This window comes from Geotrypetes seraphini, chromosome 5, assembly GCF_902459505.1.
Source record: "Geotrypetes seraphini chromosome 5, aGeoSer1.1, whole genome shotgun sequence".
Taxonomy (NCBI): Eukaryota; Metazoa; Chordata; class Amphibia; order Gymnophiona; family Dermophiidae; genus Geotrypetes; species Geotrypetes seraphini.
Genome location: NC_047088.1, coordinates 183,208,967 through 183,225,842, shown reverse-complemented (window position 1 = coordinate 183,225,842; position 16,876 = coordinate 183,208,967). Strand labels below are relative to the sequence as shown.

At 39.4% G+C, this 16,876-nt stretch overlaps 1 protein-coding gene across 2 annotated transcripts in view; it reads right to left on the bottom strand.

The window, feature by feature from the left end:
• Nucleotides 1-2,022: 2,022 nt before the first annotated feature.
• Nucleotides 2,023-16,876, bottom strand: part of COL5A2 (collagen type V alpha 2 chain) — a 306,470-nt gene continuing 291,616 nt past the window's right edge. For both annotated transcript variants that reach the window (XM_033945794.1, XM_033945795.1), the window contains 3 exons: nt 13,687-13,877; nt 6,840-7,064; nt 2,023-2,694 (listed from right to left, as the gene is read on the bottom strand). In XM_033945794.1, the coding sequence (XP_033801685.1) occupies nt 2,548-2,694; nt 6,840-7,064; nt 13,687-13,877 (563 nt within the window). In that variant the 3' untranslated portion in view covers nt 2,023-2,547. The remainder of the gene's footprint in view (nt 2,695-6,839; nt 7,065-13,686; nt 13,878-16,876) is intronic.

Below are 16,876 nucleotides of genomic sequence, written 5' to 3'. Positions count from 1 at the left end.
TGTTGTACCTTCACTATTTGCATTTTCTAATTCGCTGATTGTCCAGCCCTCTTCGGTGTGAACCACCTAGAAGTCATCTGACTATGGCGGTATAGAAGAATAAAGTTATTATTATTATTATTATATACTAGTAAAATTTGAAACTATATAAATAAATAATGAAAACAAATAATCAGCTTGTTACCCCCTTGAATGTATTATTAAAATATTTGTTGTTAAAGTCCCTTTAATATCCATTGCACAAGACCGCGTTTATGAACAAACCAACCACATAAATACACTTGATTACAAAATAATTCCTTGTTTTACACAACAAATTAATTGTGTCTAAAGGAATTCCACAAGAAGGAAATCAGTGACGTAACAGGAAGCATGTATTTAATTATGTTTTTGCAAGGATACATGAATAAAGCTATGTGAATGGCTCTCCTTTGGGGATGGCCCAGCTCTTTATTTCAAGAAACAAACAAAAACACTTGACTCAACAAAGGCAATAAAGAAACAGGAAAGTAGTATGTTACGTACCCACATGTTTTCCAGGACAAACCCCCCCCCCAAAAAAAAAAACTATGCAGATCCAAGAATGATTTTAAGAAGATTTTTTAAAAAAATCTCTGCTTTACATTGTTCCTTTTACAATTAGTCTTCCAAAATGATACAAAATGGTGTGGGTTTAAGCTGGTTTGGGAATCTTACAAAAGAACATTTAGCACCATCATGTGTGTTCCCTTCCTCTCTCCATTCGTAGAATAACAACAGAAGCATAGCACCTTTTATACGGAAGAAGAAAAGGAATTATTACATGCGTCCCAGCGTCTAGAGATGAGGTAGCTTACGCTAACAAATGGTGGGAGCACTTGTACCTGATAATTCAAGGCTGATAAGTGAAGGTTATTGACCTTATACATAACATATAATTGAGTAAAAACTGATTCTCACAATATGGAATTAAAAAAATTAAATGTTAATATTTCCGTCAAATAGGAATATATGTCTCTTTCTTTCTTTTTTAAAATCATTTTTATATTTTGCTATTATTGCATGGGAGAAAATAAATAATCTCTGCCTGATTTTACAAATGGCAAATATCAGAAACTTGAATTTACACAGCATGGTTACAACTTTCTATTTATAACTACCAGTGTTTTCTACTTAACAAAAAGTAGGTTTCATTCTGAACACAGTGCTGATGAAGTATATGTAGATCGAATCCTTCCTTTAGAATTTGTGCACTGTTCTTAAATGCCTATGAGGGACCACGGAAATGTTCTCAGCCCAACCAAAAAGAGAATGATGTGGAGTCATGAAAATTATTTGATTTAAATATTTACACTTGGGATTGGTGGGAGGATGGAAGGATATTGCTAAGAGGGTAAGGTTTGGGGGAAATCTATGTTTCTGTGTTTTATTAAATTGTCATTAGGTGGGTAGGGGTAGGGGGAGAAATTGGTTGGTTACGTATATTTGAAAGTTAAATGTGCTTATATTGACTTATATATGATATATTTATGTATTGCACTATTGAAGATTGTAAAATTAATAAAGTTTTTTTTTTTAAGAAACTTACAAGTTATTCCACACTTTTCTTGACTTTTTTTCATTTCAATGATATGAAATGAAACAAGTGTTAAGAAAAGTGTGGAATAACTTGTAAGTTTCATGACTCCACATCATTCTCTTTTTGGTTGGGCTGAGAACATTTCAGTGACCCCTTATAAGCATTCATTCTCTTCATGGTTGGGCTGAGAACATTTCAGTGACCCCTTATAAGCATTCATTCTCTTCATGGTTGGGCTGAGAACATTTCAGTGACCCCTTATAAGCATTCATTCTCTTCATGGTTGGGCTGAGAACATTTCAGTGACCCCTTATAAGCATTCATTCTCTTCATGGTTGGGCTGAGAACATTTCAGTGACCCCTTATAAGCATTCATTCTCTTCATGGTTGGGCTGAGACTTTTTCAGCGGCCCTTATAGGTCACACTGTCAAATGATTAAGAGGGAATGAAAGAGAATCTTTCATAGAACTCAATTCTCATTTATGAATGATGCCGGTAAAAGTTTATAAACAAAACAAAAAAAATCTACAAAAGGTTTCAATGGGAGCAAGCTGACTTGACTATAAATTTTATCAATGAGTGCTCTTAAAAGTGCTCTACTTTTCTGTTATTCAGTCCGTATCTATACAAGAATTCTTATTTTCACATAGCTAGATTTTGAAGTACTAGATTTATAATCCCTAATAGTATTATGCAATGTCTGCATTATGTTTGAAATAAAGCAAAAATAGAAAACTACCTTTAAAAAATAATCAACATTTGTTGAACACTTAAGCAGAATGGGGCTCATTTGTCCATGGTTACTGTTCTGCACATTAAAAGTTGCTTTAACTTGTTTTCATCTGACTGTTAAGTAAAATAAATATTCTGAAGAAGGCCAGGCGTTACAAGGGGAATATTATGTACAGTGCTGATAAGATACCAGCCATTATTTCAAGAGTCTCAGGATTAACTTCAGTCAGTTAAATTCTTGTTTCTTGATGTTCTCTTACAAAAAGCAAACTGGCCCAATATCTATTCCAAACTCCTGGTCAGCACTGCCAATGTCCACAACGGCAATATCTATAATGGGTAATCGTGCCACATTCTGTGTTCTGTATTCAAGGACAGTCTTGCCCACATTGCCAATTCGTTTCTAGGAGGAAAAAAGTATTTGTCATTCTTGTTTGAGCTTTAGGAAGAGCAATCACGCATTTGTATATCATCATCATCATCACTAATAATACACATACAGTACATAACAAGCTTTCAAAGTCTGCATTTACAGATTGCAGAATATCCACAATGAATGTTTCACACATATATTTGCATATTTTGGTTACCCTATAAACCAGGGGTCTCAAAGTCCCTCCTTGAGGGCCGCAATCTAGTCGGGTTTTCAGGATTTCCCGCAATGAATATGCATGAGATCTATGTGCATGCACTGCTTTCAATGCATATTCATTGGGGAAATCCTGAAAACCCGACTGGATTGCGGCCCTCAAGGAGGGACTTTGAGATCCCTGCTGTAAACCATACTAAGGGCTTCTTTTACTGCCAGCGGTGTGCCAGCGGTTTTAGCACACGCTACATTGCCACACACGCTACATGCTAACGCCTCCATAGAGCTGGCATTAGTATTTTCCATGTAGCGCTTGCTAAAAATGCTAGCTCACCTTAGTAAAAGGAGCTCTTGATACCTCAAGGGAATATTTCTGCTTTCAAGCATTAGATCTCTTTATTTTGATTTTAATTATTGGCCAGCCCCCATTCATACTATTAACTGAATAGGACAATGGCCTTTGTAAACTTTCATCATATTTCCTTAGTTTTAAATACAAGCTCAACCTCCCCGACGACTGATGACTTAGTCATTAAGGAGGAATGTATGAGAAGAATCTGCACATTGGGCCACCTCAATAGGCTGATGGGAGAATATACATTTTCATTATAAAACTTGCTTTAATAAAAAGGTATTATATTTTGCTACTATTTAATTCTTTGAGGCCATTTATCACAAAAAAATTAATAAACTGTGTTGTCAGTCCAAAAACTGTATAAGCCCTGTTCAAAGTGTTCTATAAAATTAATATAGTCAAAACAGTCATGTGTAAATATCCAATGCATTTTGTATATCTATACAATCCTGTAAAAATAAAATAATGCCCTCTCCATGCCCGCATATAGGGCTCCTTTTACAAAGGTGCATTTGGGCCTTAACGCACGGAATAGCACGGGCTAAAATGCCACGCACGCCAGCTGCTACTGCCTCCTCTTGAGTTTTTCGGGTAGAGCACGATAATCCGGTGCGTGCACTAAAAACGCTAGTGCACCTTTGTAAAAGGAGCCTATAATCTAATCAAGCAGCAAATGTTCCCTACAATCAGTAAGATACAAGGCTTTACATTTGAGTGAAACCCATTTAGAGAAACTTGACTAGCTTAGATTTGAGAATTCACAACAAACATCTGTGCAATATCCTGCTCACTGCTGCTGTTTGGGACCTCAACTCAGTCTCTAATAAAGGAAAAGGTAGAAGACAACTTAAGGGGAGGTGAGAAGATGTGGGAGAACTTGTATCCTGCTATTCTTGGAAAACATCTGCTACAAATAAGTAACTTGGGATTCTCTGAGGAGAAGCAGGATAGCAAGCCCTCACAGATGGGATTCTCTAGCTACAAGATGCCTTCAACATAAAATAGCAATGCATCAAGACTACTTAAAAATATTTTTGGTGGCAACAAACTATAGGATGCTCAAATATATTCTGGAGGACAAGCTAGCCAAACTTACTCTCTTATTGGCATCATTTTTAGGGACCTAAAGCTAGCATGCCATGAGATCCTGTCCTGGAACAGAACCGAGGTGCTTTACTGTTCAGCCAATTGCCCAGATAATGAAACATTATCATGGCTGGATAGATCTGAAGAGCAATTATATAATCTAGGTACCAGCATTCATGACTCACTTGTATGTATAAATATCTAGAATACTAGCACTTATGCATGTGTATGTGCACTAGTGCTGCCCAATTTCAGATTCGATTCAAATCAATTTGTTTAAAAAATAAATAAATTGCCCCCTAAAGCAGGAGTGGCAGCACTGCCTGTCCACTGTCACTACTGCTTTAATGGGCGAGGGGGAGGGTCAGTCGGGAAGTACTGCCTTGGCCCTTTGTAGCGTCCTCCGGCTTCCCCCCTGGCCTCCCACTCTTACCTTAAGATAATCGGCAGCCTGCAGATAGGATCGCAGTGCTGTAGTGATCCTTGCAGGCTGCCGTCGTCCTCAGCACTATGTTGGCTCTGCTGTGATCCTGCCCCTGACTTCAGAGGAGGGGTGGGACTGCGGCGGAGGGAACGTGGTGCTGAGGAAGACGGCAGCCTGCAAGGATCACTACAGCACCGCGATTCTCTCTGCAATCTGCCGATTATCTTAAGGTAAGAGCGGGAGGCCAGGGAGGGAATATGCAGGCCTTCAGGGGGGGTTGCAGGCCTTCAGGGAAGGAAAATCAGAGAACGTTGAGAAGTGCTTCCCCGCACTGGAATGCTTATAAATCTGACTTCCATGCTATTAAGTGTTCCTTTGATAGAATCAGGCAAGAAAACATTCCCAAAGTCCCCAGAGGTTGAACTCCAATAACATTTCAGCAGATAACATGTGACATAGAGCTACTTATGGTAATTGAGTGCATCAAATTAAAAAAATGTTCATGCAAATGGGATCATCGCCAAATGAAAATCAACTTTAAATAAAACTTATTAAGGCTGACATTCCACCTCCATCTTTTGTCAGTGTTTATTAGACTAATGCTCTTAATACCAGCTTGGAGTCAGCCACAGTTGATAAAATGAAGAGCAAGGATGGAGATTTGGCCAAAGTGTCATTAGCAGAAAAATTTTCAGAAACCAGGAAACATTTTGAAAGAAACATTAAAAAGCAGATTGGGGTTGACAAATACTCTTCTAGCAAATGTAACAGTTGCGCTGGCGGAAAAGATGCGTGTGTCTGTTTCCTCAAATGTGGATGATAAAAATAGAGACCAGTCCTGTTGGTGCTGTTTCTAAAGCATCTAGCAGCAGTAGTAGTACCTCACTGTGCGAGACCAAGAACAGTGAAAAAATGAAGCAGCAAGAACACAAATCAATCTTCGATGCTGGGCCCATATCCATGAGGTTAGAGAGTTTTTTAGTTGATAGTGAGGAATCCAATGACTTAACCAATAGTGAACTATCCAAGACAGCTGGTATTTCTGTGCAAGACCTTCAGGGAGGGGGTGGTGGTGCAGGCCTTCAGGGGGAAGTGCAGCCTTCAGGGGGGACAGGCCTTCGGGGGGGGGGGTTGCAGGCCTTCGGGGGAGTGTGCAGCTTTCAGGGGAGCCATGCCTTCAGGAGAGGGGGGCCCTGGTGTAGAAGTACATGGAGGGAGGGAGGGAAGGGCGGGTTCAAAGAAATGTGTATATTCCAGACTCGGGGGGGGGGAGAAATAATGGGGCTAAAAACAGAGGAGAGGGAAGGAACAGAAAGGGAGAGAAGTTGGACACAAGGAATGGTGTAGAGGTGGGGTGGGGGATAAAGATACTGAATAGGAGGGTAGTTGGGAAGAGAAAGGGAGAGCTGGTGGACCCTGGGGTGATAAGGAAGGAGGGAGAGATGCTGGATGAAAGGGTAGTTAAGAAAAGGAGAGAGGGTGGATCTGGGGATGGTGGGGGTCAATCGCTGCAGCTGCAGGGATGGAGACAAAAAAAAGGAAAGATGCCGGACCTCCAGGAAAGGGAAGGGAAACGGAAGGGGAGAACAAAGATGGAAGATGGATGGTTAACATCAAGAAAGAAGAAATGGGTAGGAGACTCTGGCAAGCAAGTTATCAGAAGACAACCAAAGTGTGGGACCAACATGATTTGAACCATGACCAGACAACAAAAGGTAGAAATATATTTTCTGTTTTGTGATTACAATATGTCAGATTTGAAATGTGTATCCTGACAGAGCTAGTGTTATACCCTGCACGTGAGCTAGGATTTAACAGAGAGAGGAAAAGTCTTTTTTGTTTGTTGATTTTGTTTACACCACAGCATCAGTGTGGGTAGGGCAATCAAAGGTGCCACCTACATTTTGTTGTTAATCCTTATTTCAGCATGTTTATTCATAAAATCTATGTAGATTAAATTATATGCAGGCATGTTTTGCATTTGCAATTTTTTAAAAAAAAATTACAGTGACTAAAAAAAATGGTTGACTATCATTGACGGTTCCATTGAATCAAAAACATGTAACAGAAATATCCATTTGGAAAATAACTTACTGTGCAGGTGTCTTGTAGAACAGTATATCTAAATCGATTGTTTCCTTCTGCCTTGATTTCAAGGTCATTAGCACCTTTCAAAATGACAGCTTTCTTCAGGTTCTGGGTCTTCTCATCCATGTAACCTATGGTGTTCTTACAATGATATGTGATATTCTGGGATGCTTCCTTTGATAGAAGGCGCAAGAAGGTCATTTGTGTTATAGCTGTATCTCCATAGACAAACTGAAATATAAAATGAAATTAGCTTTGCTGCGATTCAAAAGAATATGATTTTGCATAAATCCAATAAAATACAAAGTTATGAAGGCAATAAAATATTCCAGTCACATTGGGGTCAATCTATACATACTGAGATACACTTCATAGCAAATGGGTGAAATGCAGAGTTCCAAAAGGATCTTGTGGCCTCTCTTGCAATAAGCCTGGAAATCGCTGAACCACTATGAATACAAACCACTATGATATAGCACAAATTTCATATCTCCCATCAAGTTTCTTCAATTCATATGTCACAACTGCAGCCAGGTTTGGCATAATATTGCACAGATGGTTTGCCTCAGAGAGAAGCCTGGCTACAGCATATACCGTCTGATATTGAGGGCTATTTAACCAGCCAGGAATGGTTCCTGGCCTGTTAAATACCATTTGGCTGGCTAACCGCTAATATTCAACTGGAGATAGCCAGCTATCTCCCATTGAATATCCCGGTTAGTGACTAGCTGGCTATATTTCATGATTTAGCTGGCTAGCCGAGACTTTTTTAATTTTTGGCTGGCTATGTTTGGTACCTAAGATAGGCCGCTTAAATAGCTGCTTTATCTTTGGCTGCTAAAAAGTTAGCCAGTTGGTTCTGAATAGTCTGCAAACCTTTTAGTGGCCAAAAAAACCAACCCACCGGATATTCAATGCCAGTCACCAAAAGTGGCCCTGCATTCAATATCTAGACTCAGCGCCAATCAATGTAGTTAGGTGGGCTGCCTCCCATGGTCTTAATATCAGCCCTGGGTATATAAGAGACTCAGTCTGCAAAGGATGAGGCAAATCAACATACATAATGCATTTTCCCAAGTTAATTTAGTCTATTAAAATATCAGAAATTTCTTAGGTTCCAATGTCAAACACTCTCTATCATGCTTTTTTCAGCCTTCATATTGGTTTTTGTAATAGTATCTATCCAGGCATTTCCCAATCTAACCTAAAGAGATTATAGTCACCATAAAATACCGTTGTGTTTCTCCTCTTTAGAGTTAAGCATTGTGATCATGTCACTCCCTTATTTCTTCAATTGCATTGGCTACCACCGAACTAGGATCCAGTTTAAGACATTTAGGGCTTTGCTTGAGGGTATTCCTGCCTATTTATCTGCTGTCATCATACCCTATATTCCCTAAGTGTTTTGACAGACCACAGGCTGGTACTCCCTGGTCCTTCCTGTGCCTGTTGGGAATTGACATAACATGGCACATTTTTCTTTATGGCATCCAACATCTGGAATAACATACCTCTATCCATTTTCTCTGAGTTTTCTTATAAGAAGTTCAGGACTATGCTTAAGAGCTGCTTATTCAACATTGCATTTGATGGTACATTGGGCAGTTAAATGGACTGAAACTACCATCTCTTTCCTCTAGAGATGTGATCACTAGAATAGGGGCAATAGCAAGTGACTGCTGTTTTCACTGGTTGTGTTTCTAAGCAACCGTGCCTTCCTATCATAAATATTGTGTTCTTTGTTCTTTTCTCTTTTCCTTTTGTCTTTTTCTATTGCTCCACCCCTTGACTTGTTTTTCAAATTAGTGGTATAGAAAATCAAATATAAACAATGCACAATATAAACAATATTTTGACAACCAGCTTTTTTGCACACTTGCAAAATGGTCCTTTGTTGTGAAATAATTATGCTCAGATTAGACCAAAAATCATTGTTTACTGTTGAATGACAACTGAATATGACATATTGCACATTTTTAGGTAGTACATTAAACTGAAGAGTACTTAAGATTACCTAATTACTATTCAATGTACTGTAAACTGCTTTGGGTGAATTTCTTCATAAAAAGATGAATAAATCCCAATAAAATACAAAAATTGAACACTCATAATGCAAAGTCAAACAAACACAGTGGGAACAAGCTCTGAAGAAAATGGACTCCTGATGAAGGCTTTTGCCAAAACACTGCCAGTGCTGAGTCATACCTAATAAAGAGCTGATCTTTCAAATGGATTCTTATTGTGTTTGTAGAAAATTTTTAAAAACCTATTTGTTTAATAAGTTTGTCAAATAATTATGCATTTTTATCTTATTATTAGGTTTTACTTTTTTTTATGTATGTCACTGATTGTACAGTTCCTCTTCTCTGTTAACTGCCCGGAACGTCACAGATGGAATTCTTCGAGACCTGACACTACCAGATCCGCCCACATACTCAAACTATCTTTCCCCTCCTTAAAAGGTGTCATGTATGCAGGTACATTAGGGAAATCCCTTTTCTTCAAATTCACTGAGCTTTGGAATAACCTCCCTGCCCCACTGCAGAATCTAGGCTCATTCTAATTATTCTGAAAGCATCTGAAAACCTGGCTTTTCTCCAAAACATAAAGCTATCTATTTAAAATGTAAAGCTAGCTATCCTCTTCATAACCTCTAATTTCTTATTATGTCCTTCTCTCATTTATTGAATTACCTGTAAACCGTGTCGAGCTCTATCTTTATGGAGATGATGCGGTATACAAACTTAAGGTTTAGTTTAGTTTAGATGGACGGTATACAAGAATAAATTTATTATTATTCCCTTGCATCTCATTCGCTTGCCTCACTTGTTCCCATTGTGTTTGACTTTGTGTTTTTTCGTGGGACTTTGCTTGCTCTTCTTTTCTTTGTGCACTCATAATGCAAATCATCACTGTGAAGAATATGTAATACATACATATATGTAAAGAATGAATGAAATATCAGAGGTCATTTTGTAAAGTATCTTTACCAGTGACTATTATAAAATTGGATGAGTGTTCACATGAGTACAAGTTGGCATACCAACACATATTAGAGTATGCAATTTGCATATAGGTATATGCAAGGGAAGGGTCAAAGCAGAGTTGGGTGTTCCAAAAGGTTGCATACATTGTTACTGAACAATGGGTCAGCATTTACACTAGGCTTCAGCAGATGTAAACCTGATGCCCCAAGGTATGATATGAGAATCGGTGCTAAGCACAATTCTATACAGGGCATGTGCCCTATATAGAATCACACTTGGCATCAAACTTATTTAGTGTCCATTCTTGAGTATCATTTATAGAATCCAGCCCATTCTGCCTGTTCAAAAGCAGATGTAAATGTTCAAGCAAACATTAAGTGCTATTATGTACATTTTTAAAATGCATGTCTAATTTGCAACTATTAGTTCATCTGGGAGCAACAATGGACATTCATACTGAATACTATCGAACCAATGGGACTTAATTTAAGAATGGAATGGCAAACATTTTTTTCTAAATTGAAACTATGTCCACACTCTACCCCTGAGCATGCCTACTGTACCACTAGATAGCCGTGGTAAGGTAACAGCATATTTATGTGGATAGATGGTTTATAAAGCCCTATAAAGTAAATGCATCCAGTTACACCTGCTTTGGAACAGGTATACTTCTGAGAGTTTATGTTATAAAGGGGCTCATTTTCAAAACAAAATAGTCAGAAAAGGACATAAAGGGGCAGATAGAAGAGTTTGGTGAGAAAAACATCCAATTCACTATTTTTGAAACCCATTCACAAACATCAAAATCCTAGGCTTAATCTTCGATAACACATTATCCTTTAATTTCTCAAATTAGTTCAGTAGTACAAAAATGCTTCTTTAAATTAAAAATGATAAGATCTCTCTCATCACTACTCAACTCTAATTCAATTAACGTTCTTATTCATTCATTAATAATATCAACCCTATTCATTCATTAATAATATCAACCCTTGATTACTGTAACTCCCTTTACCAGGGCATTACTCAAAAAGAGATTAGGAGACTACAAGTCATTCAAAATATTGCTATAAAAATCATCTGTAACACTAACAAATTCGATCACGTTACCTCCCTCCTTAAAAAAGCTCACTGGATACCTATTTCCCATAGGATTACTTTCAAAACTCTTTTTCTTGCTTTCAAAGTTCAATCTAATCATATGCCCTCATTCATAGACAGATTGCTGATCCCCTTTGAATCACATAGGGCACTACGCTCTTCCTAGTATCTCCTTGCAGTTCCTTCTGTCCGTCAGTTGTTTTATGATACAACACGTAAAATGATTTTTTTCAGTAGCCGCACCCACATTGTGGAACACCCTACCACTGACCCTGAGACAAGAAAAGAACCTCAACAACTTTAAATCTAGTTTTAAAACATTTCTTTTCAAAGATGCTTTTGATATCTATTCCTAGGTCTCCTTATTTATAACACTCAGACATTAGGCCTAACATTAAAGATTCCCTCTACCCCTTTTGTTTTTCACTACCCCTCTTTTTATTTTTATGCAATGTATCTTTCCCATTTGCCCTTATGTATTGTGTCATGTCTATACTGATCTTGTGAATTTTGTCATCCACCATTTTATATTTTTATAGAAATTGTAAATCGCTTTGCACTTAAAAGTGGTATATCAAGACTAAAATAAACTTGAAAGATTGTTATGCTGTTTGTCTGCAGTGCATCTAAATCTCAAGGGGACATGTTAGAGGCATAATTTAGGAAGGACTAGAGCAGGATTATGATTTGGATATTTTTCAGCAAAAATTGAACATTGAATATGAAAAGGGCACAATTTAAATGTCTGGGGCTAGACCTGTTTTAACAATGAATAAGTGCCAAAAGGGTGCCCACTGGAGTGATGAAGGCATGATCCCCCCTCCCCCTACACACTCTCCCCCAGTGTCCCCTAGGGTCTCCCACTGCTCTGTCGATATGTCTGTGTGGCTAGTCTACTAAAAATGCTGGCCTCTCCTTGTTTTGTGCCTACTCTAGTCTCACAAAAATCACATCTCCAACATGCCCTCTTCAGATTTAGATGCACTGCAGACAACCTCCAAAGTGAATCCATATCCAAAATATGTTTCAAAAATAGCAACTCAAAAGGTTTGGTGAGATAAACCTCCATCTGCCTTTTTATACCACTATTTGGACATTTTTCTTTTTTTGAAAATGAGCCCTATATTTTTTGCTCAGCAGGATTTTGCGACCTTAGAATTGAAGGGTTCTCAGTGACAATTTTCAGTACAGTAAAACCTTGGTTTGCGAGCATAATTCATTCCAGAAGCATGCTTGTAATTCAAAGCACTCGTATATCAAAGCGAATTTCCCCATAGGAAATAATGGAAACTCAGACGATTCATTCCACAACCCTAAAACTTTAATACAAAATACTATAACGTATTTGTATTGCAAGACCTCACTCATTTAGAACAGTCACTACACTCCCGCAGCATCAGAGAGAGAAGAACCATCGGCTCAGTTGTGATGTGTGTATACTATATGTACTCGTATTGTAAGACTTTGCTCATTTAGAACAGTCAATACACTCCCGCAACGTCAGAGAGAGAAGAACCATCGGCTCAGTTGTGATATGTGTATACTGTATGTACTTGTATTGCAAGACACTGCTTGTATATCAACTTAAAATTTAATAGAATGTTTTGCTTGTCTTGCAAAACACTTGCATACCAAGTTACTTGCAATCCAAGGTTTTACTGTATTTTTAACTCCAATGACTTCCGGGTTCTATCTGACATGTAGATGTTACAACACTCACGAGGATTTATTGCAACTTAACCGTTCCTTCATTTCATAAGAAATTACATGGTTCTATGTACAGAAATTAATCTCTGCATGGGATTACAAGATTCTAACTGCAAGCCAACTTTTGGTACAGTTAGAACCATGTAATTCTAAGGTCGGGATTTGTCTACTGTTGTTCAAGAGCTGGTATTAATGTGATTAGCCTATTGCAATGTCTTGTTTTCAAGGTTGTTTTTTTGTTTGTTTTTTTTGCAGAGTCTGAGGCAATTGCAAAGGCTCCAGAATGTAGGTGCTAAATTCTTGACAGGATCATCTTATACCTAACACATGTTCCTTTCATTGGTTGCCTGTAGTAAGTTGTTAATATTGGCTTTCAAGATGTTTCACCAATTGGCTCTCAAGATATTTCACTCTTATTTCTCAGCTAAAGTGCAGAAATATAGGCCAGAGCAATTTACACACTCCTAGGATGTGAGCTTGTCCTTCCTGTTGCCGAAGTGTTGCAATCTGCCAGACTGAGGGTTGGGGCTTTTCCTGCATCTTCCCCTTTTTTGTTGATCAGTGATTTCTAGAGGATTTCCTCTGGTTTAGATGAGTATTTATAGCCCAGCTGTTTCCAGCAGGAGACAGGATAGGTTGATTGTTTTTGAGAGACCATAAGAAGTGTACTATTCTTCCATATTTGATTGTTTCATGTTGGAGCTGCAATTGTATTACATGTTACTGATTTTACATATATTTTATGTATACTGCCTTGGGATTGTCTTTTTCATAAGGGTAGAAAAAATATTAAATAAATAAAATGAAAATGCACACACCATCTTTTTGGTACATGTACTTATATGCACATACACCATTAAGCAATTGTTTTACAAGGTCTTTACTGCTTATAAAATAGACTTTATATGTGGGGAAACATTGAAAAATTACACCTAAAATAGGCAAGATTTGGGAAAATTTTATAAAGGCTCACTGTTACTTGTTATATTTCTTTCAACTATAGCGTATACATACAGCAAAGCTTGAGAATTCTGTCAAAGTGAAATACGCTTCCTCACCTGTGAGCCTCTGTTCATATCAAGACCATACCATACAGGCTTCAACTCATGTGAACCTCTGGTGCTCCACCAAGTTTTTCGAGGTATGCTGGATGGATTTGCCGAAATGCAAGTCTCTCCGGTTTCCATGTTGCAGTATACTTTGATGGCATCTTCAGAGCATCCTTGATTGGGATCAATCCAATATTCACCTATTCATAAACAATGAGATATGCTTTATTATGTATGATCCTTAGACATACAGAGCAGCATGTTATTAAGGATATACTAATAGGATGCAAAATATCTAGGTCAGGATAACTCAAGTTCTGCTAGGAACAAATGTTTTCTGCTGGTTTCATCCAACAGAAGCATACGCTTTAGAATCATAAAGATTTACAATATCAACAGGGCACAAAACAGGCATGAAACGTGTCTATTGTTCTGAACATACAGTATGTGTATATTTTTTCCAATGCTGTCACAAATCCTGATATCCCTTGTCAGTTATGCTTTTAAGAACTTCTGAAACCTACATGTCTGAGGTAGGATATGTAAATCGCAGTGTCAATCTTTATTGACATGGACGTGAATTCTCCTTCCGAGATGGGGAATATGTTATTTTTTAATCCCACCCCAGTCCAGCCTATAACATGTCCAGACCATGGTTCCTTAAGAAATAAACTTTTAAATTTTAAACATGTATATCATTGACTTTGTAAAATTGAGATTTAAACATTTTGGAAACTTAGATATCTATTTCTTCCAATTAGGTACAGAGTCTTTAACTATGCAGCACTATCAATTTCAAGGGAGAGGAGAACAGGGGGCAACCTCCCTAATCCCTTCGGTAGAGTGCTGCCAAAAATAAGCACCCTTATTAAACCTAGATCTGTTTAGAAGCAGGTATAAATCACAATGGTTCTTATAGAAGTGTATTCCCTTTTTGAAATGGGAAATACATGTATAATTTGGTCTCACCCTAACTCCTTTCTAACTACATTCAAACCATATCCCCTAGCCCAGGGGTAGGCAATTCCGGTTCTCGAGAGCCGGAGCCAGGTCAGGTTTTCAGGATCTCCACCATGAATATGTATTAGATGGATTTGCATGCACTGCCTCCTTGAGATGTAAATCTATCTCATGCATATTTATTGTGGATATCCTGAAAACCTGACTTGACTTTGGCTCTCGAGGACTGGAATTGCCTACCCCTGCCTTAGCTTTTTGCATATACTTATGACTTGCACATGTGAAACCCCTCTGTCTAAAACCCAGTAATTCCATGTCAACTGGTTCAGTTTCAAGGAGGGTCCATACCCGACATCTTCCACAGATACAAAAAAAAAAAAAAAAAAAAGCCCAAATAAAGAGGCCCCTAACTCTGTACCTGGTTGAGATCATGCCCCAAAACTTTAGATATCTTCATTAGAGGTCCCAATATATCCCCTAAGAAAATTTCAGCAATTTCTCAGAAGGTCAAGTTGGGAGTTCTGGACCACTTGATAGGGAATGGCCTGTATGCATATATAAATATTGGTATTTATATATGCTGATTACAAATAGGACTTCTAAAATAACCATCAGCTATGAATACTCAGCTATGACTTTCAGCAGCATTATCAGATTGCAAAGCACAGTTACTTACCGTAACAGGTGTTATCCAGGGACAGCAGGCAGATATTCTTAACACATGGGTGACGTCACCGACGGAGCCCTCGGTACGGACCTTTTTAACTAGAAGTTTCTAGTTGGCCGCACCGCGCGTGCGCGAGTGCCTTCCCGCCCGACGGAGGAGTGCGTGGTCCCCAGTTAGTATAAGCCAGCTAAGAAGCCAACCCGGGGAGGTGGGTGGGACGTAAGAATATCTGCCTGCTGTCCCTGGATAACACCTGTTACGGTAAGTAACTGTGCTTTATCCCAGGACAAGGAGGCAGCATATTCTTAACACATGGGTGACCTCCAAGCTAACAAAGAGGGAGGTGGGATGGTTGGCCATTAGGAAAATAAATTTTGTAACACAGATTGGCCGAAGTGTCCATCCCGTCTGGAGAATGCGTCCAGACAGTAGTGAGTAGTGAATGTGTGAACTGAGGACCAAGTGGCCGCCTTGCAGATTTCCTCGATGGGCGTGGAGCGGAGGAAAGCTACAGAAGCAGCCATAGCTCGGACCCTGTGGGCCGTGACAGTTCCATCCAGTGAGAGACCGGCCCGAGCGTAGCAGAAAGCAATACAGGCAGCAAGCCAATTGGAAAGTGTCCGTTTGGAGACAGGACGACCCAAACGGTTGGGATCGAAAGACAAAAATAGCTGAGGGGATGTCCGGTGAGCTCTGGTACGATCAAGATAGTAAGCAAGGGCACGCTTACAATCCAGCGTGTGCAACGCCTGTTCCCCAGGATGCGAGTGAGGCTTAGGGAAGAAGACGGGCAGCACAATGGACTGGTTAAGGTGAAAAGCCGAGACCACCTTGGGAAGGAATTTAGGGTGGGTACGCAGAACAACCTTGTCATGGTGAAAAACAGTGAAAGGTGGGTCGGCAACCAGTGCATGCAGTTCGCTAACCCTCCTGGCAGAGGTGATGGCAATTAGGAAAAGCACCTTCCAGGTAAGAAGCCTGAGCGAAGTTGTGGCAAGAGGCTCAAACGGAGGTTTCATGAGGGCTAAGAGAACCACATTCAGGTCCCAGACGACAGGAGGAGGTTTGAGAGGCGGTTTGAGATTGAAGAGCCCTCTCATAAATCTGGAAACCAGAGGATGAGCCGTGAGGGGTTTTCCGAGAATAGGCTCATGAAACGCAGTGATGGCACTGAGGTGGACTCTGATGGAGGTAGTTTTGAGGCCCGCATTGGACAGTGAGAGCAAATATTCCAAGACAGTTTCCACCGCTAAGGAGGTGGGTTCCTGACGATGCCGGAGACACCACGAGGAGAATCTGGTCCACTTCTGATGGTAACATTGGAGAGTGGCCGGTTTCCTGGAGGCGTCCAAAATGAGGCGGACCGGTTGAGATAGATTCTCTGGAGAGGTCAGCCCGAGAGAAACCAAGCTGTCAGGTGGAGCGAAGACAGATTGGGATGCAGTAGAGACTGATGCTGCTGCGTAAGTAGAGTAGGAAACACAGGGAGTAGAATGGGTTCCCTGGAGCTGAGTTGGAGCAGGAGTGAGAACCAGTGTTGGCGAGGCCACCGAGGGGCGATAAGAATCATGG